The sequence below is a fragment of the Telmatherina bonti genome (assembly GCF_933228915.1).
Source record: "Telmatherina bonti genome assembly, chromosome: 14".
Taxonomy (NCBI): domain Eukaryota; kingdom Metazoa; phylum Chordata; class Actinopteri; order Atheriniformes; family Telmatherinidae; genus Telmatherina; species Telmatherina bonti.
The window spans coordinates 31,009,704-31,033,224 of NC_136612.1; the positions used below are offsets into that span (position 1 = coordinate 31,009,704).

The following is a 23,521-nucleotide window of genomic DNA, read 5'->3' on the forward strand; positions in this document are numbered from 1 at the left end:
AGTCACTTTAAATAGAATGTTGTTTTTGAAAATACAATTTAAAAATAGTCATTACACATTGCATGAAACAGATTTGCACACACCAATAAGACACTTTTAACTGTCCTTAAATAGCTTCAAGTTGCCTGCAATAACTAAAAGCAGAGCTGTAAAGTTTTTTCTTGAATGTTCATTTAACAAAACTTGATCAAACAGCAGTGAGTCCAACTTAAATGATATTGTTCTCTAAAGGAAGACTATTCCCATATTGTTTAACTCAATTGCAGTAATTTTCATTTAGTTATCCTTCAGCTGTTTTTATTAGTGACCCGTCTGGACTGCAGACAGATCATTTTACAATCTGCTATCTTTTACCAGGGAGCCATGCTGCTGCACGGTGTACAGAATACAGTTTGTCTTCCTGTAATAAGCAAAACCTTCTCTAAAAGAGGTCTGGCAGGATTACTAGTAAATGTTTGAAAATTTGGCCATCATAGTCATCCTCATCTTTACTCCTAAAGTCAGACTCAGATGTTCAACTGCATGCTTTTTCAGTGTTACACAACTTTTTCATTGACTTGTTTCCCCTCTGTTCAAACTTGCTGAAAACTTTCATGTTTATCTTTTTCTGTTTAATAAAGGATGAACATGATTTATAGCTCACTTCATTCCTGTTATAAACGATTTCCCAACTTCCAGAATAACCTTAAAATCCATAAATTTACAGAAAAATGCACAATGACTAATTTTAAATGTGAGTAGATTAGTGTGTTTCCAACACTGAAAGTCTGAAGCTGTTCTGAAACTTTACTTGGATCTTCTATTCAGTGTGGTTGCATTGTCTGTCTCTGTTATCATTTTAATGACAGGATCTGTGTTGTTGTTGTATCTGCCAACCGTCCTTCCAGATCTGATTATAGGATCACTAACTCGGTTCTGTAAGAGCAGCTTGCAGATGCATGCACTTATTGCAACGCACAACCGTCTAGCTGCTCAGACGACATGTTCTGGCAAGGCTAAGTTCCACATACGTTACGTATTATGTCATGAGGGCTGAGAAGTGTGTGTTCGAGGGGGTCTTTGACTTTAAAGGCAGCTCTGCTTTTAACACACACCGGATGTTTCCTCCAGCTGTGGAGGCAGGACCTTTGACCCCGAGGGAATGCAGAGGGGAGTGAAAAGAAGCTGAGAGAGATGACGCTTCCTTTATCTGGTGATCCTGATTTCAGCTCCTTTGTAGAAAAAGTAAGCAGAAGATAATTATCAGACTGATTAACACACACAAGGAGCATAAACTAACCCTGGTTGGATGATTCAGTGATCATCAGACAAGAACACACACTGAAATGCCAAAAATCTGTGTCATGACACACTTCATTAACACCACTTTGATGGAGATGAGGAAAGAAAGAACAGAAAATCTCCAACAAGTGGTGAGGTGCAGTAAGTTTCCTGCAGCTGCGTTGTGAGAGAGGAGGAGAAAGACTTTTTTTGGGGGGAGGGAGGGTGAAAAGGAGGGAGAGAAAAAAAAAGAAGCCAACTCATCTGACACAAACAGTGGGCCAAAGAAAAGGGAAGAGCAGGAGCAGCGCTGTCAGGAACGAATGGAAAATCAGAGGCGGAGAGGGCGAGGAAGAGTGTGAAGAAGACGACACAGAGAGGAGACGACTCTGAGAGGCAGGAGAGGGGGGAGAAAAGTTTCAAACGGCGAAAGAAAAGAAGAGAAAAGGGAATCAGAAGAGTGTCGAACTTTGAAAGAGGTGAGGAACTTTGTTAGATTGCAGTGGCTGAATGCTTCATTTCAGAGATCTGATGGAGGGACGGAGCTCCTGTTTCTGCCCTCCGTCCATTTCTCACCATGTCCTCTATGCAATGTGTGTGTGGTGAGTTATGTGTGACAGATGAAACGGGGACAGAGGGTGGAGAGAGTGTGTCTGCCCGAGTGTGTGCAGGATACAAGGGGGGGGGGGGGGGCTGACTGCAGCTCCAGATGGACCCTTAGAACTCCAATAAACTCCAGTTTTAGTTGGCTGTTTTTCAAAGGATAAAGTTTAGCTACAAGTTACTGATATTCAATGGACTTTTGAGATCTGGGGGAGGGGGGTGCAAAAACACATGGTGGATACTGATCTGCTCTTTTCGGTGGTACGTTATGCTCTTGGCTGCACTTACAGGACAGAAAACAGAAATATTTTGACTTCCTAAACACCATTTGAAGACTACAAGCGTGCATTATTAATGTGAAAAGAACAGGGGGGGGAAAGTGGGTCAATCCCACCCACTTAGAGGATGTTTAACTTGATTATAAAAGCTATGAAATCATATTTGAAAGGCCTCTGAAGCTGACAAATTTATTCCAGTTGACAGATTTCTCCCAGACTGAAGCATAATTCATGTAAAGTGCATGAAAGCTTATGTCAGAGACACGCATGTAGATAACAGCAAATATAGATTAGAGGCTCATATGAGATCCATTGGTGATGCACGTGGCACTGGTTTGACACCAGTCATTTAGCTGTAACCATACGAGCAGATATGTGCAGCAAACGTTGCAGAAGACGGACAACAGGAAGCAACAGCAGAGCTCGCTCACCCCAACGTTCCTTTAAAAAGCCAGTCATAGCCCGAGGAGAACCAGTCAGCAAGGGGACGGGATTCAGGAAATAAAGGTCAGGGGTTAAAAGGGAGCTGATTCATTATTTCTGTGACTTAATGTAGATGTCAACCTTGTTTAATCTGCTGCAAGACCTCTGAACGGAGCAAGGAAGAGGAAGATTCAGGCCTGGTAGAGGATTGACAGGACGCTCATGGTGCAGCATGTGATACCCCGTGAACAGCAGGATGCGGAGGGAAATCATAGAATCTAATTGTGCGCCTGAAGGGGGGCATTGAGGAAAGATGGTTGCAGGAACGAAAACATTCAAGAAATGAAGGCTCTGTCTGGCCAGAGTTCAGCTTCTGATGCCACAGAAGACTGGAAGGCAAAACTGGTGTGTGCATAAAGCAAAACAGGATAAGTTTCGTTTTATTTTTTATTTTTCCTGAAACTGGAACCACATGAGCTCTTCGTAATGCTCACAGTAACACACTGTGAGGCTTGTTGACTCGCTGACTTCTCATCACAAGAACAGTTCCTCTGGATCGTCTGCAGGAAGAGGAGAGCTGATGCACGGCACAGAGGGAACCTTTAAACTATCCTGCAGCTTTTAGATGCATCCTTTCTCCAACATGACCGAATCAGAAGTCTGAATTCCCTCATCTGTGTGACATCCAGCTCTGTAGAGGCCCAGTAACAAGACGTTTAATTCATGATGCAGGTGATTTGGAGAAAGGATGCATCAAAACGTTGCAGGATGGTCGATCGCTGCTTTCAACTAGATTCAATCACGTTTTCAAGCTAAGCAAGTTGGAACTGAAGCATCAGAAATGATTTTCCTCTGCCCAGTGGCTGCACACACCCACCCCAGGATCGGGTGAGGAGCTCAGCCATCCAGGAGGGGCCCATAGAGGAGCCACTGCTTCTTTACATCAAAAGCTGAGCTCAGTGGCAGAGCTGGACGTTTATATGATGAGGCCATATGGTGGGGAAGGCTTTATGAGGGGGCAATATAGCAACAAAGGAAATGATTGTGTTCCTCTCTTTAGCACACACTCACACATACTCATGTGATAACTCTGGTCGCATAAGAGATAAAATATCTGTACATTAATAATCTGGATCAAGTGGAAATATTTGCAACAAGTTATAACAAAAAGCTCTACAGAAAAGTAAATTGGTTGTTTAGTGGTGCAACATGTGGAGTGTGGTTTGGTACCAGTGGCTTCTTCCTCTACCAGTTCTGGTTTATTGTCTGGTGGTGGTGGTGCTAGACAGGATTCTTGTGTCTGACCACAATGATTTAGTGGCTAGCTAACATCTGGCTCTGTGTCAGCCTGAATGTCTCCTTTTTTTTTTTTCTTTTTTTTTTACCAACAAACTCAGAAATATCTCCATTTCTCTTCAATATTACATCTTCCTCAATAAAAATAAGTCTGGTTCAGTAAACAAGAAGCCCTGCTAGCCTAGCTTACAACAGACTGGCTCATGTAGCTGTAGCTTAGCAGCTGGATGCTATTTAAGCATCTTTATGCTGTAAAAAACTTTTTAAAAATCTTGATTAATTTGATGTGTTGTCCCTTAATACACCAAATGAAAACTAAACATGACATGTTGTCCTGATGTCATATAAAAACTAATCTAGTGCGACTGATTAGCAATGCTAATGTAGCTTCATGCTAACATCAGATTAGCCTTTATAACATTAACAGCAGACAAAACTTCTAGAAATGTGCGGTCAAATGTCAGTATTTTTAAAAAGATGACTAACTGGGAGGCTACTTTCACATTTACATCAAGCTGGTGTAGTGATGCTGGTAATCTGTGCCAAGATGGGACTGTCTTCCTCCTCCAGTGACCTGTCAGTCACCTGATGTGGCATCTGGGGTTTCAGGGTCGGGGAGTGCCACCCTGCCGCCCATTTCACCTCTTCTCCTGGTAGAGGTGCTTCAGTTTACTGGTTCATGCTTTCAGGGCACTTTAAAGGTTCCCTCCAGGGAGGAGGCCTCGGGGCATGCAGGAGGTGCCTGCAGGAGGAAAGCCTCTCTCAGATCAGCTGAATTGAGAAGGCTTCTTCCCCCCCCCCTCTATCCCACTGATGAGATGGAAGAAAGAAGAGGAGAGAGGAAGGCCTGAGGATCTCTGGCTTCAGCTAAACACCAGAAAATGGAAGGAGAGACAAATCCACCATCATGGGAAATAAGTAAATGCAGATGACAGGATGTGTTGACCCTTAACTGTGGTGTATTTTAAGACAGCTCATGTTGCAACGCTGGGAATGCTGGGAGAGTACAGCCCATGCTTGCTGGTGCTGTCAGAGTTCAGAATTAGTATCCACTGTACTTCTGCTGGTTCAAGTTTACTCTTCAAATCAACTTCCAGAGCTAATTCCAGCTCTTTCATGGGCATACAGAGACTCCATGACATGATTATTATATGACCTGTGAAGCGTGCTACACCTGCCGCATTTCCTCATGTTTGTCCTGACAAGTCCGTTCTCTGAGGTGGGCTCTCATGATATTGAGCCTGAAACACATTACTGATTCTCAAGTCACATGGGAATCAGAATATTGTATCCAAACATGACAGATTCTGAAAGTTTTAGCAGAAGAGAAATCGACTGATATGAAAAATGCTGCCTTTTACGCTCATTATGATCAATATATTGATGAGTTTATTCTGCATATGGATGAATGAAGTGAATGTCAGTGTGCAGATGAGCAGCCATAAACTAACCGCATGTCCTCTACTTTCTCAGAGAGCACAATGTCGACGCTGTCATCTGAAAGCAGCCCCGAGGACGTGAACAATCGCAGCTTCTGGATGGTATGTGCGCCACACGTGTGTATGTGTGTGTGTTCTGATGGAAAGAGTCTGAGTGGCCTTCTAGTCAAAACACACCAAATAGTTTTGTCCTTCAGGTTGCGAGACTCTGTGAACAGAGCCGTGTTTTCATATTTTAAAGGGTCTTTGTGATAGTCTTCAGCTCATTGGCTGTTTTATTGTTGGTATTTGCTTGACAAAGTGGATTGAGGTCACCTCTCTTGGGATGAGTTATAATTCCATTTTTACTGCAGCAGAGCTGCGGTACAGACAGAAACACTAACCTCTAGTTTAGATTGAACAGTATAGGTTAAAGTCTGAAATGAATCTGATGAATCTGATGTTATCAGATTCCAGAAACTCAGAATAGCTTGAGTTGACGCCTGTTTATTTGAGTTTGCTGCAGCTTTAACACCGGCTTTGTCTCCTGTTGGCCTTGATCGGCTGCCCCACTTTCATCTCTCCCCTCATGTAATTTTGGAAGCCTCCTGTTGTGTTGATGTGTTTCCAGGCCAGTTCCTGTCTGTGTCATCCTGCCGTTAATGCTCAAGGCATGTCTGTCATTATACTGCAAACTTCGGCTCTTTGCAAAGTTATCATCAGACTACAAAGGTTAGCGATTGTGTCTGCAGAGTTTAAGCCCAGTTTGTTTAAGCTAGTGCCACATTTTCGACACTTTCTCTATTCGAGCACCATTTTCATCCTCAGTATCAGACTTTTAATGTGTTTTAAAGTAGGTCATCGCCTTCTCATTAAGTTATCCAAAACAGACATGTTTTTTTTTGGCTTTTTAAAGTTTAAAACAACATGTTTCAGTGTTTTTAATCTGCAACAGACTGAATATCAGACTGGGTTAGCAAAGATCCAAAACTGTCTGCTTATTATTGTTTATACAAACAGACGGATTTGCAGCTCGCAGACGGTTCCCATCGCATCAGGAAAACTGATCATCAGCTGATTCAACTGAACAATTTAATAAAGAGGAGACTGTCTGCATGTGATTTCCCGGCAGTCTTCCCCTGCTTGTAGTTTTAATTATGTATAGTTTACACTATTAGGAATTCTGTCCAAATTGTGAAAACGGGCTGTTTCAGCAGACTTCCACAACCATTTCTCTTCAGCGCTTCTTTGTGTTGCCTGAACAGATTCTCTAGTAGCAGATTTTCATCTGCCTCTGAGATTGGCCAACTGGGTCTTTGCAGCTTTGCCGCTGGCCTCAAACTGGATTCCTCAGCTGTTTCTGCTTAATTCGCAGACGAGAGAGGAGAGTCAGTGCAAACCACAACACAGGCAGAGAAGAAGAAAGGAAGGAGGGAGATGGAAACAAGTAGGGCACCGATGTGAGACGCCCCAGCTGATTCTGAATGAAGTATTAAAGAGTACAGTGTTTTCATTAAGAGCTGTGATTTCTGGGACTGGAGGCTGTTAGTATGATGATAAATCACCTTTACAGTCTCTGTGGATATTTTATACATACTCTACCTGAACTTCAATCCACCATGGCAGCCAAGTTGTCCTTGAAGTGTACAGAAAAGTGGGGAAAAGGGCTTTTTTTTTTTTTTTTTTTTTTTTTTTTTTTTTTTTTTTTACAGTTAAGCAGATCCAGATGTGGCAAAAAATGACAAAATACAGAGGGTTAGTGAGAAAACGGAGAAATGTTGGATGTTTTCTGTTGAAGATGCTTCATGTTGACTCATCTACAACTCATTATATTTAACTGTTTGACCTTTCTGATGTGCTTGCATTGAATCAACCAGTGATTAAGACGTGTTTGAGTGTAATACTTGTTTAGGAGAACAAAGATTTAAGTGTTTTAAGTGTGTGAATCATCTGGTGAATTCAAGTCGGTGTTGGAAAGAGGTGATCTGATAACGTTACAGAGTCGGATAGCTATTACAATTTACATTGGAAGGTATAAATCAGGCATGAAATATTTACAGTTGCAGCATAAATGAAATGATTAGATGTGCCGTCTGTTTAAAGTTTAATGTCATCCTGTAGAAGTCGATCAAATTGTCCCAGAACCTGTTTCATAGATGGAACTTTACAAAACGTCAGCCTTGAGAAGCTCCTGTTCTCGTCAGTGCTTTCTGCACGACGTGCATTGCCTCCAATGATTTAACAAAGCGTGACAACACAGTATGCGGTGTCTTTGGACCAGCTGTCCACACGTGTCAGTGACTAACAGATCTGACAGAAAGCGAAAAGGAGAGTAGGAGTGAGCTCGGAGCAGCAGCTGACGGCAGCTGCCAGGAAAATTGCAGACATTTCCAAAGTCCACATCTACAAACAACACACTTGCTGCAAATATGTTATTACGCTCAGGCCGAGCCCCTGCTGCCCTCTTGTCTTCCCTCTCCGTCTGGCGTTGGTGGCGAGGCCTTGTTCCTCGTGTCTGCCGGCCACACCCACGTTGCCGCTGCCAGTTAGCAAGTTGCCACAGGAAACCTGATCCCAGTAAAGTGTTGGCCTGAGACGACTGCAGCAGTGTCACAGCTATGAACCGATTAACTGCTTTCATTTTATGTCTGCAAGTTGCAGCTGAAAGTTTGTGCATTTGGAAGATTTACTGTGACTCAGACTGTTGCAGAACAGTCAGTAACAGAGAAGTTTGACATTAGAAGAAACAAAAGTTCCCTTTCTTTCCCAGTTCCATGGAAACTCATCGCAGAGTCACACTTTGTTAGCTTAGCTTAGCTTGGTGGGAAGAACAGTTAGTTGCCTGGCAACCTCTGTGAAGTTGTGATTCCTGGCCAAGACATGCTCTGGCAAACACCCCATAAAAATTAATAATCGTTTTACACTTTGATCTTCGTGGTGCCTCAGAGGCGCTGGCAGGTGGGTGAAGTTAGCTTCAGACAAAGCCTGGCCAAACTTTCACAGCTACTGGCCGTGTGATCTGTTTCTGCACACATCACAGCCACTTTTGTCACTGTTGGCCAGCCAGATATCAGCTGGGAGGTGCATGTGAATGGGGTTGTTCAGAGAAGCAGCGGTGTGGCGGTGGTTCAGCAGAAGACCAAACTCACCATTTTCATGTCAAGTTTGCAGCTGCTTCCAAATTCTGGGACTTAAGATAATGAGTTGTGATTTGGCTCGGCTGCAGGTCAGGCATGTGTTGTACAGGGATATGTGGGTTTAAAATAATCTGTTGAATCTTAAATTTTAAGTAGAAATTTATTCAGTTTATTTTAATCAGCAGCATCAAAGAAAACTGGAAGAAAATGGCAACAAATGAAAAGAAGTTCATACTTATGAGAACAAACTAAAAAAAAGAGAAAAAAAACTAAAATAATAAAGTTGTCTGTCAGTTAGCCGTCGGTCATATGATAAATATGAAGAGGCATGAGACTGCTTTATAATCCAACAAGGAGTATGACTCTTTATTTCGATGTACTTTCCAACCAATATCACATTCCACACAGCTACAGCAGGCTTTTATACTCTCTTGCTGTCAACCTTAAGAGAATCAGCCCATTAAGGTGGGGCTACAATTACCAACCACAAAATACTAACACCTATTTAAAAGCATTAAACACAACAAAGCATAAATATTTACATATACACATCTCTTTTTATATATACCCATCAGTCAGTGACTATCAAACCTTTTTACATACATAAAACTATTTAATCTTTAAACTACATCCCCCTCCTCGTTAATATGGTCCATTCCTGCAGCTCTTAAGCAGGTAGTTGAGCCTACTTCCCTCTTTTAGCTCCTGCGCTTCTCCAAGACCACAAGAGGTAAGTAGTAACTTTAGTTGTTAAAAAAAATAACAAAACAAATGTATAGGAAGTTTTCTAATCAAGCAACGCTAACTAAAACTCTCTTCACAGAGGAAGGATGGCCAGTCCCCCTCCACAAATACCTATCAACGTTTTAAACATTTTCAATAAACAATTGATCAGTGTGCTTACTCATTGTCATCACATACCTTTTGCATCAACTATAAAGCAGTACTTGGTGATGGAGTCACACATCTCCATCACATTGTCCATACTTCCCCCCCCTTTTCCTGTATTTTTTTGTTTGTACGTTTCATTATGAGCAAATACTCAAGCGTCACACAAACATATGGCAAGCTAAATAAAAGCTGCATCCATGTAGGAACAATAATGATTCATTCTTGCACATTATTGTTTGTCCAACACCAAACAGTACAAATGGGAACCTCCATGAGTTTCACATTCTTTATTTGCCCTCTTTATTATTTTCATCCATGGATTTTAGGACAGTGAGGCTTTGAGTTTGCGTTTTTTTTTCCTGTTTTTTTTTTTTTTTTTTTACTTAATCCTTGAAACATATTTGCTTTCCCTGCCCTGAAATGTGCTGTTTCAGGGTCAAATAAATCTTTGACTTTAGGTGCTTTAAGTATAATGACGAGCTGGTTGGTTCTTACTGCGTTTTTCTGAATGAAGTTGTATCTGTGTTTGTTTCCTGTCTTCTCTCCTGCTCCTACACAGCAGCTCATGCACGGTAGGAACAGAACAAGTTGAACAGTGCTGCTTGATTCAGGAGGTTCTGGATCTATGAAACACTCCAGTTGATTAAAAAACTAGCTTGATACCATTTATATATGATTTCCAATTTAAGTTATTGTCTAGCCGCCCAACTTTTCAATTGCTCTGTTTTGCATGATGTAGTAAATAAGACTAATCTTCAACTATTATGTAGTTTCTGTTTAATTCACATATATGTATGTGTAAATTAAACAGAAATGGCCCTGACACTGACCCCTGGGGGACCCCCACAGGCAACATGCTGTTTATTAGATTCTAAATGTTGTAATTGCAAATATTGTTTTGTGTCTTTTTAAATAATTGCTTATCCAGTTGCAGTTCCTCTAATTCCCTGTAATTTTATCATCACAAACCATAATCTACAGTATCCAAAACTAATAAAAATGTTTCTCTTACACATCAGAAGAAGAGAAAAAAATCTGTTGATTTTATTCATTATACAAAGGTTTTCCCCCATTAATGCTGTCATAGAAATAAACAAAATAAATGTTTCTAGTTTAACACACTTTACGTTTACCCAGAAAGCATTTGGAACCTTGTTTTAACACTTGACTTTAATTTTGTTTAATTTTTCATTTGTTGCTTTCTTTTGTTGTTGTTGGCTGTGTGGTTGGGTTAAATACAACTTATTTAGGTTTCTACAAAAGATATCTGTAAAAAGTGACTGTTTCATCAGGCAAGGCACCTTTTATGCACAAGACAGTTCAAAGTGTCTTACATAAAACATTAAAAACATTCCAGGTGGTGAAAAGAATCAACAAACAGCAAAAATCAGAATAAAATCAGAAATAAAATTATGCCTGCACTCCTTAAAAAAAAACAAAACAAAACTGACCAACAAATAATGATGCATACATCATGATACCTCAGTTTTAACTATAGTTTTAGTCTCTATTTAGCAAACTGTCTGCAGTGAAATAATTCATATGACTATCACCGTCTTTGTCATAATATTCTGTTGTATTATTAATGAATTACGTAGAAGCTGCAGTAAGAAAGTCTGGAAGCCAAGAAAATAACTGGAAAAGAAACTAAAACTCATACATTTAATATAAAAAAAAAAGACAATAGAGAAACTCTGCTGACCTCTTGTGACTTCAGCAAACCAAACATTTAAAGAAAATCTAAACCAGTTTGACCTCTCTCCTCACCCCGTGTTTATTCTCACCCCTCCTCCCCCTCGCTTTGTGTCCGGGTAGCCTGGGAACTATCAGCGCACAGTGAAGCGCACAGAGGATGCTTTCCAGGCCTGTAATGACATTGTGGCGTGTTTCCAAGAGAGAGCCCGCGTGGAGAGGCAGTACGCTCAGCAGCTCAGTGAATGGAGCAACAAGTGGAAACCAGTAGTGGACTCCAGTAAGTCGAGCACAAAACCAGTGGTGATTACAGAAGTGTTTGTTTCATGTAAATCCTGATTGGTCATCAGGATTTCTTGTCGCCTCCCTCCCTCAGGTCCTTTGTATGGCTCTCTTCTGAAGGCTTGGCAGTGTTTTCTGTCCTCCGCTGACCGGCTGGCCTCCTTACACGCCTCCATCTGTCGCTCCCTGGTGTCGGAAGACGGAGACCGGGTCAGGACCTGGCAGAAGGACACCTTCCACAAGAAATTATTTGGAGGCTTTAAAGAGTCCCAGGACATCGAGACAGGCTTTGCACGTGCTCAGAAGCCATGGGCAAAACGACTTAAAAAGGTCAGGTTAGATAGTGCTCGTCGTCTTTCCACCTTTTTACCACATTTTTATGACTCTTTTTGCTCCTTTATGCAGCTTAAAGTTTCTCAACAGAGATGCTTGGATTCAGTTTCTACTTTTGTAACCACAGAAGTTGGAAATGATGTTTATCGACTGCTTCATTAATCGGTTTTTACCTTTTCTTATTAACATCAGAACGAGCACATCCTTTTGTATGCACACTGAAAATTATGGTTATTAATAGGGATGTTTGATTTGAGCTTTTTTTTTTTACCACTAACCTAAAAACGGATTTTGTGCAACTCTTAGTTTTTGATGCCATGAATATATTTTAGCAGCGAGTTGTGCCAAAACACACAAAAATATCAGAAAAATTTATGTGACACCTCTTGTATTTTGTCATTTGAGTTAGAGGAGACTTGGTTGAAGAGTTTCATGTATAAAATGTGCATGTTGTGTAAAAGTTGTGCAATTAAAAAAGTAAAAACCGATACCGATAATTTCCGATTATGCACTTTATCGTCGATATCGGCCGATAATATCAGTATGCCGATAACATCGGACACCTCTAGTTATCAAAATGTGGTAATAAACCTGTTTCTTTAGAAATATAAGCCAAGTCCAAGTCTTAAAAGGGAAAACTCAGGTTTTCTCTTCATCTGTTTTATATTTTACCAGTCAGTTTATGTGATCAGCTGTTTACTGAACTGTGAGCCTTGCTACCCTCAAATTATGTAGTTTGTTTCTTTCAGTAATGTTTACTCTGGATGTCGTCTAAATTAAGTTAAATACTTTCCTTCAAACCTGTATTTTCTATCTCTGACTCACCTTAATCCACTTTCACACATCCCATCGCGCAAAATCACAGTCATCTACTGCAAACATGAAAATTAGAGTTTGTTCCTGAGTGTTTCCTGCCGTATTCCCAACGCGCATTATCCCCTCTGATCTAAGATGTCTCCACTGATTAGAGACCTTCAGGCCAGCTGCTTCTCCAGAGTTTTTCCTAAGCATTCGAAGCAATGAGTCACTTGAATTTGTTCTATATAAACCTGAGGCACAATTATAGTTTTAAAAAAACATAAAAGCCGCTAGAAGAAATGTGTCATTGCCTGCACATTAGAAGTGACTAGCATCACAAATAAATGGTCCTGAATTAAAGCCTGTATGCAGAAAACAGGAGCCAAATAAATGAGTTTAATCTGCAGGATGTTTTTGAAAGGACTGTGTGCCTGCTGTTGTCTGATGCAGTTCCACCTGGATGCTTTCTGATTTCATTTAGCATACAACCTCTTGTAAGTAAAAATATGTTGCGCTTTGTCTCCAGCTGGACAAAGCCAGGAGGGCATATCACAAGGTGAGTCGCAAGGAGCAGGCCGCCAGGGAGCGAGAGGCACACGCTCAGGGAAACCCAGACGTCGCCATTGACAAGCAGAAAAAGATCCAGGAGGAGAGGGAGCTGGTGCAGCAGGAAGCTGACAAGGTGCAGATGTGCAGATATTTACCAAGTTTCAACGAGCTGTTCAATGTCTGTTGACCAGTATATGTGCAAGTTTAAGGTCCTCAAAGCCAAAATATTTCATATAGCTGTGTGTATTTTATCACTTCAGTAAATGATGAAAATCTAATATAATCAGCGCTGGAGATCCTGGAAGATCATTTCTATGTGACTGGTGTTCAAGAAGAACCGCAGGCTCTCCATTAAAAGCACTCAGTGCTTCAATCAGCGGCACACATTGAACATCAAAATTGTTCCTGATGGCTGGGCCGGTGCTTTGACATTGTCAGGCATAAATGGCTGAGTAAGAGGCCACTTATAAAGCCCCTTGTCTGGTATAATGCTAAGGTACAATAAAGGGGAGTTTGTGCACTTTAATGGAGGATGGTTTGATATTTCCCCTCCTTTCTAAGCTACAGGATCTAACAATATCAAAGATCTTTTATAAAAAACATTATAAAAAAAAGGGGGGGGGGTAAATAACAGATAAACAGAATAAGGACAACTTAAAAAAAAAAAAAAAAAAGTTCAGACATCTAAAAACAATTAAAAATAAAAAATAAAAAAAAAGCAATCAAATTAAAACAATCGAAATAAAATCAGATCTAAAAAGTCAACTTATTGTGCGGAAGAGCAGCTTAAAGAAATGGGTCTTCAGTACAGATGTTCAATGCTTTCTCCTCAACATGAGAGATACATGCAGTCTGCTGCACAGGAGCTCATATGAAACCCCAACATGGCTTCTTGTTGTCAGTGATTGTTCCTTTAAACTTGAACCTTGTAAATACAACAAAGCAGGGTTTGGATAAATCTGAAGAAATCATGAAGCTTCTAGAAACGAGGAATGACGACAGATTTTCTACTTTGCTGGACTGAAACTGTGAAAACATGATCTTTCCCCTTCAGGAAAGGTGATTTCGTTCATTTCAGGCGAAATCTAAAACTTAGATCACTTATTTGTGTTTGTCTGTAATCCTGATTTGCGACGTGCACAGGTCCGTGCCCGCTATGAGAAAGTCCTGGAGGAGGTGAACCGCTACGCTCCTCGCTACATGGAGGAGATGGAATCCATCTTTGACCAATCGCAGGACGAGGAGCGCAAGAGGATCGTGTTTCTCAAGCAGGCCTTCCTCTCCATCCACAAACACCTGGACATAACCAACGATGAAAGGTGAACCGCTGCTAGCATGCAGGTGTTGCTGCCTCGGCTAAGCAGACGATCAGTTTGTGCTTGAACAGGTTTTATCTGTAATCTCTGCAGCCGCATGACTTGCTATGTAGAGTTAAGTGTCCTAAAAATCAATGATTTGATTTAATTCAACTTTAATTAAAGGTTGTTTCACAACATATTAGCACCCTAAGTATTTCTCAGTGACTCCTTCTGCTCTAATGAAGGAAATAATAGATAAGACGTCATCTTAATTACTTTATAAAATCTACTGGCGCCACCAGAGGCTATAGAGTAAATGAGAAAAATCATAAACAATACTAAACTGATTTATTTGGGAATGAGGCAGATGAGTTCCCAATTTTCTGCAGTAATCACCCAGACGTCACATGAAACGTGGATATTTCTCCTTTTCATGCTCATCTTACTGGATTTATGACCCATAATGAAGCTTATATTGAATATTAAAGATTTCTTTTATGTTCAGCTGTAAGAAATTTGGCTCCATCGTTTTGCCCGAATGCAGAAAAGAGACGTTTTTGGTTCTGGCTCAGATCTTACTGCGCTCGACTCGTCTGAAATGAATTCTTCCAGCATCTCTTCACTGTTGCCAAGTCAGATAAATCCTCCGAGTCTCAATAATGGAAAGCAAATTCAGATCTAATTTTCATTCATTATTTGTCACTTAGCGTGAGGGCTGTGTACAGTGAGCTCCACAACACGCTGATGGCCATTGATGAGCAGGAGGATCTTCGCTGGTGGAAAAACACCCACGGGCCCGGCATGCCCACTGACTGGCCTCACTTCCAGGTATTTACTTTGATTTTCATTATTTTTAAGGTTAAAATTTAAATGTAATTTGATGGATTTAAACGTTATGGTTTTGCGATGGTTCTCAGGAATGGACGCCTGAAAAGAAAAATAAGAAAGGGAACAAAGGAGAGGAAAAGAAAGAAACAATAGAGAAGAGGTGAGTGGATTTCTTTCAGATGTGCATCATACTTTAGCCTGTGACTTTAAAACTCCTCCTCCTACTACTACTTGTCTCCTCTCTTTATCCTCGGCCTCTAAGCCTGAAATGGTTCTTGAAAAAAACGTGTTGAGGGTTGAATGTGTGACACCTGATCTGACTTCTCCGTTTGGCTGTGTAGAGAGGAGCCAGTGAGTCAGCTTGTCACTGGAAAGAGGAATAACTTTTCACTTTGTACAAACAAGGTCTCATGTCATAAAACGCCTATTCCACTGATTCCTCCCCACTTCCCTCTCCATCTACAGTCGCACAAGTCCTGCACATGTGCATGTTTTAGCACTTTGCTGTCACTTGGGGGCAGTCACAGAAATGGTTGAAGCAATCTGAGCTGTTGGCTGCTCTTGGTTGTGTGTTTGTGCACTGTTGGTGGTACCTTCAGCTGTAGGACAAGATGGTGGTCATGAAGGTCAGAGACCTGCCTGTGGGGAAACTACTCTACTACTAACTAATAATCAGCCAGCATGCAGCTTAGACGTAGCGTCACGCCTGAGGACTGTGCACTGCTAGGTCTGTGAAGAACTCTGTGGAAGTAGTCAGTGTTCATCAAACACCTCAGATCCTTCTCTGTGTGTGTGATGGGAGCCGCGAAGGCAGGTAACTCCATGTTGTTCAAGCTGTAGAAAGTCAGAAGAGGAGAAGAGGAGAAGAGGGGGGGGGGGAGTGTTGCATGAGAGGGGACTGATGGGAAAATTCTGACTCAGTTTGAACAAAGTTTTATCTGTTTCCACTCCCAGTGCAGAAAAAAGAAAAGGTTTCATAGTTGCTGAAAAATAGCCACCATCATGTAATTCCTTAGTTTTCTGGTTTATGGTTAATCCAACCGGTTTATTTATCTTTTTCTGTTTAGCTTTAGCTTCTGCTGGTAATAATGACTCTTTATGACAACCTAACTGCACAAGCTCTGTTGCCTATTTAAGTTTTTGTAAACATGACAATGGAGCTCAGCCTTCTGCCCATTTTCTATTCACAATTCAGGAATTCAGCCTCCATCTTGCATCCTGTCTCTCCTCTGAGCTCTCTGCAGGCAGTAAAAGTCAGTCTGATGTTGACACTTGGCTTTTCTCTGATATCTTGCTTACTTTTTTCCCCTCTCTTCCTCCCATAATGTCCTCTTGGGTTTCTTTGATGAATCAGTCATGGAGCATATTTAAAACAACCAATGAGTGATGCGCTACTGCAGTTGTGACATGATGGCCAATGTCAGAAAAAAAACACAAGTGAAGTGCATTTTTCCAGCGTCAGAATGCTGGAGAGCAACTACAGCTCCAGGACTGTACACAATAAATGTCACTGTAACATCAAAATGAGCCAGAAGGACAGTATTTTAAGGTCAGAAAGTTTTGTAGTTTTGCTTTAAGATCACCTCACAAGTAAAATACAACTAACGCTCATTGATTCCAGCATTGTAGATATCTTGTGCACTGGTCGTGGTTTGAATGCAGATGTGTTTTAAAAGCGAAAGCTAATGTGATGTTTACACAACAGCAAATCTTGTCAATTGGCTAAATACTCTGTTGGAAGATTAGAAGCTGTGTAGCTGATCAAACCCCCATCTGTGTCTGCCTCCTGTCTTTCTTTCTGTTTGGTCCTCCAGTGTGATGATCGGTGGAGTGAAAGTAAGAGCTCTGTATGATTATGTGGGCCAGGAAACAGATGAGCTGTCCTTTAAAGCAGGTAAACACTGAATCAAGCAGCATTAATTAGAAGCAACACGCAGTGTTATCAACATTAAAATGTGAAAATGTATTTCACACTCGACAAATCACTAGAAGACTGATCAAACAGCGACTTTTCAGACTAAACAACTTGAAGAAGAAGAAGAAGCTGAAATTGCTTTCTTGCTGTCTTCCTGCCTGCAGGTGAGGAGTTTTTGAAGATTGAGGATGAAGATGACCAGGGCTGGTGTCGGGGGATGAAGGATGAAGGGTGGGAGGGGCTTTACCCTGCCAACTATGTGGAGGTGGTATAGTTACTGTCTGGAGACTGAAAATGAAAAACCTTGATGCGTCGTCCAGCAGCTCGACTGAACATCAGAAACATCAAAGCAGCGCTGTAAAAAAATTGCCACCATGTCGCTGTTAGCCAAAAACAAGCGTCCCATCCCACTTTGGTGGCTAGTTTGGCTCATAGAGAGGTTTAAGAACCAAGCAGGTTGTAATCCCTTGAAGGATTTTTTTTCTCAAATGTTTTAATATATACTGTCGTTATAGACCATTTGTATCAGAAACACATGTAAACAATGCTTTAACATAAGTAAAACAACTATATGCTGGAATCTACAGGTACACTAACACATATGGTGCGGAAGTTATGGTATTTTTTTGAGTTTTCTAAGATGTTTTCATCCCAACACCTTGCTGTTTAAATGCACGGAAAGCTGCAGCACAACGTGTGAAGAAGGTAATGACACTTCGTCTGGAGCAGCCGTACGATTGGACTCACCGAGGAAGATTTCTCTTCTATTTCTGTGGCTTAAAGGAAAAGCTTGAAGTCATGAGGAATGGTTTTGTTTGTGTCTGAGGCTGCGCTTTGATAAAAACCGACTGATAACAGTTTTGTCTGTGTGTTGTGACCCCAGGAGGAACTGCAAACAGCAGCATCAGTAAATGTCCATGCGCCTCTAGCGCTGTTTTAGTTCCTGCCTTTTTGCATTTGCACAAATGCTTTAAACCAACAGTTTATCACTTGACTGGTATCTGAAAAAAAGACAGTAATAGAAAATTGATGTCCAACGCTGGGGTTAACGTATTCTATTTGTTTTTGTTTTCTCAGCTCATGTTTAAATGTACGATGAGAAGAAATGAAGGCATAAGTTTGCCTCAAATGAAAAACAGCTAACAGGTAAACAAAAGCCCTTGTACTCATAAGACCATAGAAGCTGAAGCATTTGCTGCTCCTGTCTTTGTTGTTTACATGCTGACAAAAACAGTGGAGGTTGATAAGTGTACCCTGCTTCGCGGCACACTTCTTTCATTCAGGTGTAAAATGTACCGAGCATATTGTCATTTAAATAATATATGTGAAGCACAGGTGGATTTCAATTAAACTGACGTTTAATTGTTTGGTGAATGGCTCACAGCGAATGTCTGTTGCGTTGGTTCTCCACAGCTGTCATGTTTAATGCTTCATGGATTGAATAAGAAGCTCATTATAAAACCGTTTTTGTCTTTTAAAGATGCAACAAAAGTCATGTCTGTTTCTCATTCATGTTTTGTCTTTCCCGTTGTCCAATGCCAACGGGTCAAGATGATTTTGATTGTAGGATTTAGATCATGGTCTGTCTGCGTTGGTACTGGGATGGACTGGCCACCTGTCCAGGGTCTACCCAGTGATTGCTGGGATAGGCTCCAGCTTCCTGCGACCCTGAATTGGACTGAGCGGTTGGGAAAACGGATGGATGGATTTAGATCAGGGATGTTGTAGAAAAAAACAACCCAGGTCAGAACATTGTTTAAGATCCACTCCCATCTCTGTGCTCCATGTTTGAAGATGAAACTGATACAACTCGTCTTTACCGGGACCGTCACAGTGTTGCATCAAGATAAGACTGGCTTTTTTTTTTACCTGCATTATCTCACTGTGTGTCACTAGGTTGTGTGAATGATACCCGAAAAGAAAGTATCTTTACCAAAGTATAAAAACAGCTGCATTTGTCTTGTTCTAAGCCTTCTCTATATGCCATCTGTCCTATTACTTTATTTCTTATGTAAAAAACAAACTATGAAATCACAAATTTCTTGTATTTTGGAAATAAAATTTGAAGCTCACAACTCAAATGAAGTAATGCCAGGTTTTGTGAGTCGTCGTGTGAATGTGTGTAGGTGGGTTTCGGCAGGATACTGACATCGGCACATGGTCATCATCCAAGCTATGTAGTCTCCCTCCTTACTGTGCAGAACAATGTTTATGTGGAAGGACAATAGGATACACACAGTGTGCAAACATGCAGGAACACTGTCGGCATCAGATCAAGGAGAAGAGAAGGCAGGAATGTCTGTTTCCAGGGAGGAGATGGAGATGATGATTTCAGCCTGGAAAAATGTCCACACCTGATGACAGTTGTGCTGCTTTTAGCAGACGGCTGCAGCTCAGCTCTGTCCCTCTGCTGCTTGCAGCCACTCCAACAGCGAGCGGTCCTGTCACAGATTATGACAGTACTTTGGTTAGAATAGTTTGTAGTACACCACCACAACAGCACAGATTAGAAACAAAAAACTTAAATCATACACATCCAACTTTATGGTCATTTGAGGGCAAAAAAAAAGAGGAAATTTGACTGTAGACTACATCTTTTTTGAACTTACTGTTGAGTAGGCTATGTGTGAAACCACTGGTACCCATTCCAATCAGGTAAAATTCAGGCTGGTATCAGTCATATGGATCTGATAATTATGCTTTGCATATTTGGTGAACAGAAATGAATGTGCTTCATAACAAATGTTATTTTTTCATCTCGACATTTTGACCCCCCCTGTAGCTGGATCGTACCTGCATGCAGCCCACATACAGGTGATGCAGGCATCAAGGCACCTGTGTGCGAAAGTGGCTGCATGTTCATTACCTCCGCTGAGGAGGTTATGTTTTCACTGCCGTTGATTTTACCAGTGCTGTTGGAAATGTGAAAAGGAAGAACTGATTTCATGTTGGAGGTGATCCGGATCATCATTTGGATCCAGGATCCAGGGATTGGTGGAGGTTTGTGCTCTCAGAGTGCTTCTCCAGTACTTACTATGTTTAATTTGATATTTTTTCTTTTGTGGGCTTGTCTTGCTTTGTGATTTAGTGGTTTAGTTTCTGTGTGTTGGCCCTGTGATGGACTGGTGACCTGTCCAGGGGGTTCCCTGCCTCTTGCCCAGTGGTTGCTGGGATTGGCTCCAGCTTTCCCATGACCCTTGTTTGGACTAAGTGGTTAGGAAAATGAATGAATGAATGTCTCAGTTTTAGCTTATAGATGTTTTCTTTTTTTTATTTTGATACTGATGGACATTTGTTTTCCTTTTTTCTTCTGATGTAGCTGCTTTTCCTCTGTTATCTAGGAGCTTTGTCTATATGCTTTGTGGATTTTAACAATATTTTATCTCGGTTATTATCTCTATTTCATTTTTTGATCATTTCCATTTCTTGATACTTTCAGATTGATGGATAATTGATTTCCTCACAATTTTCCCTTTCTGTTGAAAATCAGCCCTTTGGCTAAATCTGGTATATTTAGAAAAATATCTTCACAATGTTCGCTTCAAAGCCACTTTTCATGTCCGTGGCATATTCAGAAGTGTTGAGAGGTGTAGTTAAAATCTTGTCACGTTTTCAGTTCAGCAGGAAACATAACCTTGTTCTGATGGCGCTTTTTGTTCTCTCTGTGCACGTTGGAACCACATGCAGGTTGGGACATAATGACTATCAGGGAAAACTTGGAAAACAAGAAGAACTGTGGTGGATGTGTTTTTGTTGGGAACTGAAAGAAATGAGGAACTATTAATCATTTCAACAGTCAAAAGGCTCACATAGCTACCCGAACCCTACGTGATATTAAATAGTGAACATGTCAGACTAATTTTTGTTAAGATTGAATACATTTTGTCATAATAAACATAGATAATAAACATGTTTACATTAATTTTCACTGGAGTGGACCATAGAAGCAACAGTTGCTGTTTTTTTTTCTTTTCAAAAAGAGATATTTAATCAGTATTTTCCCATAAAAAAAAGAAGCTTGGTGTTTTTGCCTCTTCTTTTAGAACTGTCTCATTTCAGTTCACATAAGAATATTCATTTCAGTGCATGTGATAGCTACAAAGTAGTCAAACTATCAAGAAAAAAAGGTGAAAAACTGATTCTGTGATAAGAGTGCAATTCAATTCAATTCAATTCAACTTTATTTTTTGCGTCAAATCACGGCAATGCCATCTCAAGACACTTTACAGATGGGAAAAAAAACATAATGAAAGCCAATTCACAATAGCCTATATAAGGAAACCAACAGATTGAGTTGGAGGGTCCAACTCAATCTCCCATCATGAGAAAGCATCTGGTGACAGTGGGAAGGAAAAAGTCCAGCATACTGAATGTTTTTATTCAGATTGGACAAAAAAACATGTTATCTATAAACACATGTCCTGAATTAAAGATATTTCCAGATGTATTTTATAGAAAATGCTGATCATAACCTGATACGGAAGTAGTGATGGATTACGTCTCAAAAATAAAATAAATTGAAAAATATTTCTTTATCTTAAAAATGGAGTGACAGGAATGAAACTGAGCTGAGGAATTTTATTTAGTTTTTTTTTTTTTTAACCAAAACAATCTGTCGAAAGGAAGTTAAATGAACAAATTCCTTATGGCTATTAAATATTCACTCAAGCAAGGAACATGACACAACGGCCGCAGGCAGTGGTCGACTGGCAAGTGTGTTCAAGTCACTTTCAGATGAGTCATCCCTTATCTTGTTTTCAACAAGCAACAGCAAACATTTATGGGAAATGACAAACCTTGTCCATGACCTGAGAGCTTGTTTCATGCAGTCAAGTGTTTGCCAGCTCCGTTACTAAGAAGTGTGTATTATGTTTTGGCTTTGGTCCACAAAACCCTTTAAAAGAAAATTAGTATTTCCAGTAAATACAAGCTGCCATCCAGAGTGGTTCCACTCATTCTCAAAGAAGTATTGCTTTGCCAATTTTTAGCTCAGCCTGTCATGATGGAGCTGACATTTATTAATCCGTTGATAAATATAAAAGTATTGCATACAAAGATAAGAAGAAACCAAATAATGCGGAAGTCATGAGGTCCCACCAGGCATTTTATTTGGCAGCCTCGCCAGCCATTTACTTTAGACACAACATGAAGCTTGTACTTGATGAGGCAGAAACTTGATCTGAATTGAGGGTTCGGTCTCCTTCTGTGCAGCTCAAGGGCAGCGTGTTGTTATCACACTTCATCTGTTCAACAAGGAAAGTGGTGTGCACAGTGCTAAAAGAAACACACTTCAGCAGAGTACATCATTTATCCAACATCTCTGTAAACAGCCTACTTTTGACCCCCTTTTTCTTCCGTTAACCTTTTCAGAACCAGCTGGCCACCTCTGACCAAACCCTGGGTTGAACTCTGCTCATTTGTATTCATTAGCTCTCACTCATGTCATGCTGGAGGTGCAACACAAACACACGGCCGTTAACAGAGGCTTGTTTGTCAGAACAATGATGAGTGGAAACACCTCATTTGCATGCTAATAGCCTCATGATATTCAATGTGATGCTGCTGAGCTCTCAAAATACAAAATGCTCCACAGTGTCAGTCAGGTCGACATGCAGACACCCACTCTCAGCCTCAGATAGATGACCTCTTGGCCCTGACATAATTTTATCATTGTTTATGAACTCAAGTACTTTACTGTTACTCATCCACCAGTTAATCTGCTTCTAAGGTTACCACTTATGATTCTTACCATCTCAACATGTTCTCTTATTTCTCAGCAGAGGGAGCTAAGAGATCGGCAGCATGTGCTCGTCTTGAGGAGGAGTGTGCACACCAGGGTGGCAGCATAATGGGAAAATGTCTTTATTCCCTCATCTCTCATGTGGTGGCAGGCAGAACTTTAGGTTGCCATGGAGAGGACTGCTGAAACGGGGCGTAATTAACGGAGCCACAGAACTTGGTTCAATGACTCATTACATTTCGAGAAGTTAATGAGGAAATCACACAGATCCTCAAAGGCAAATGACTCTGTGTACGTATGACAAATGTTTAAAATCACATCATGAGGTTAAGAGTACTGCGCCTTGTTGCAGCTGTTTTTGCAAGGCTGATGATGATGATAAGCATGAGCCTCAACGGAGCCTGTGTGTGCGTATATAAGAGGATTTGCATGTGCATGTTATTGGGAAGACATACCTCCTCCACAATTTCTTTAAACTGTCACACAAGAATCCTTTTATTTATCCTGTGCACTGGTCTTGTGAACCCCCAATCCAGTCAATTCCATTTCTTTCTCTAAGCCGAAGCTGCCTGGGAAGGCCCCTGTCCAGGGGTGGAGCAAGAGGTGTGATCAGGGTGGCACCGGCCACCTCTGAAATCTGATTGTGCACACCAGGTGCCACTTTGTTGTTGACAGGTTGCTTGAGGAAGAGGACAAAATGTCTTTTTGGACACTAATGGATCACCAGCGTTACTACACTGCTCTGAAATATTAAAGTAGTTTCCTAACAAGTCATACTTT

The 23,521-nt window shown here is 40.8% G+C and overlaps 1 protein-coding gene across 1 annotated transcript; it reads left to right on the forward strand.

Annotated features, from left to right (window-relative positions):
- The first annotated feature begins 1,548 nt into the window (after nt 1–1,548).
- Nucleotides 1,549–19,082, forward strand: LOC306765182 (protein kinase C and casein kinase substrate in neurons protein 3). The gene is made up of 10 exons (XM_079252566.1): nt 1,549–1,739; nt 5,334–5,401; nt 11,122–11,278; nt 11,375–11,610; nt 12,938–13,093; nt 14,104–14,279; nt 14,966–15,086; nt 15,176–15,246; nt 16,901–16,980; nt 17,166–19,082. Exons 2-10 carry the CDS (start codon nt 5,342–5,344, stop codon nt 17,273–17,275), a joined length of 1,167 nt encoding a protein of 388 aa, XP_079108692.1. The 5' UTR covers nt 1,549–1,739; nt 5,334–5,341; the 3' UTR covers nt 17,276–19,082.
- The last annotated feature ends 4,439 nt before the right edge of the window (nt 19,083–23,521 follow it).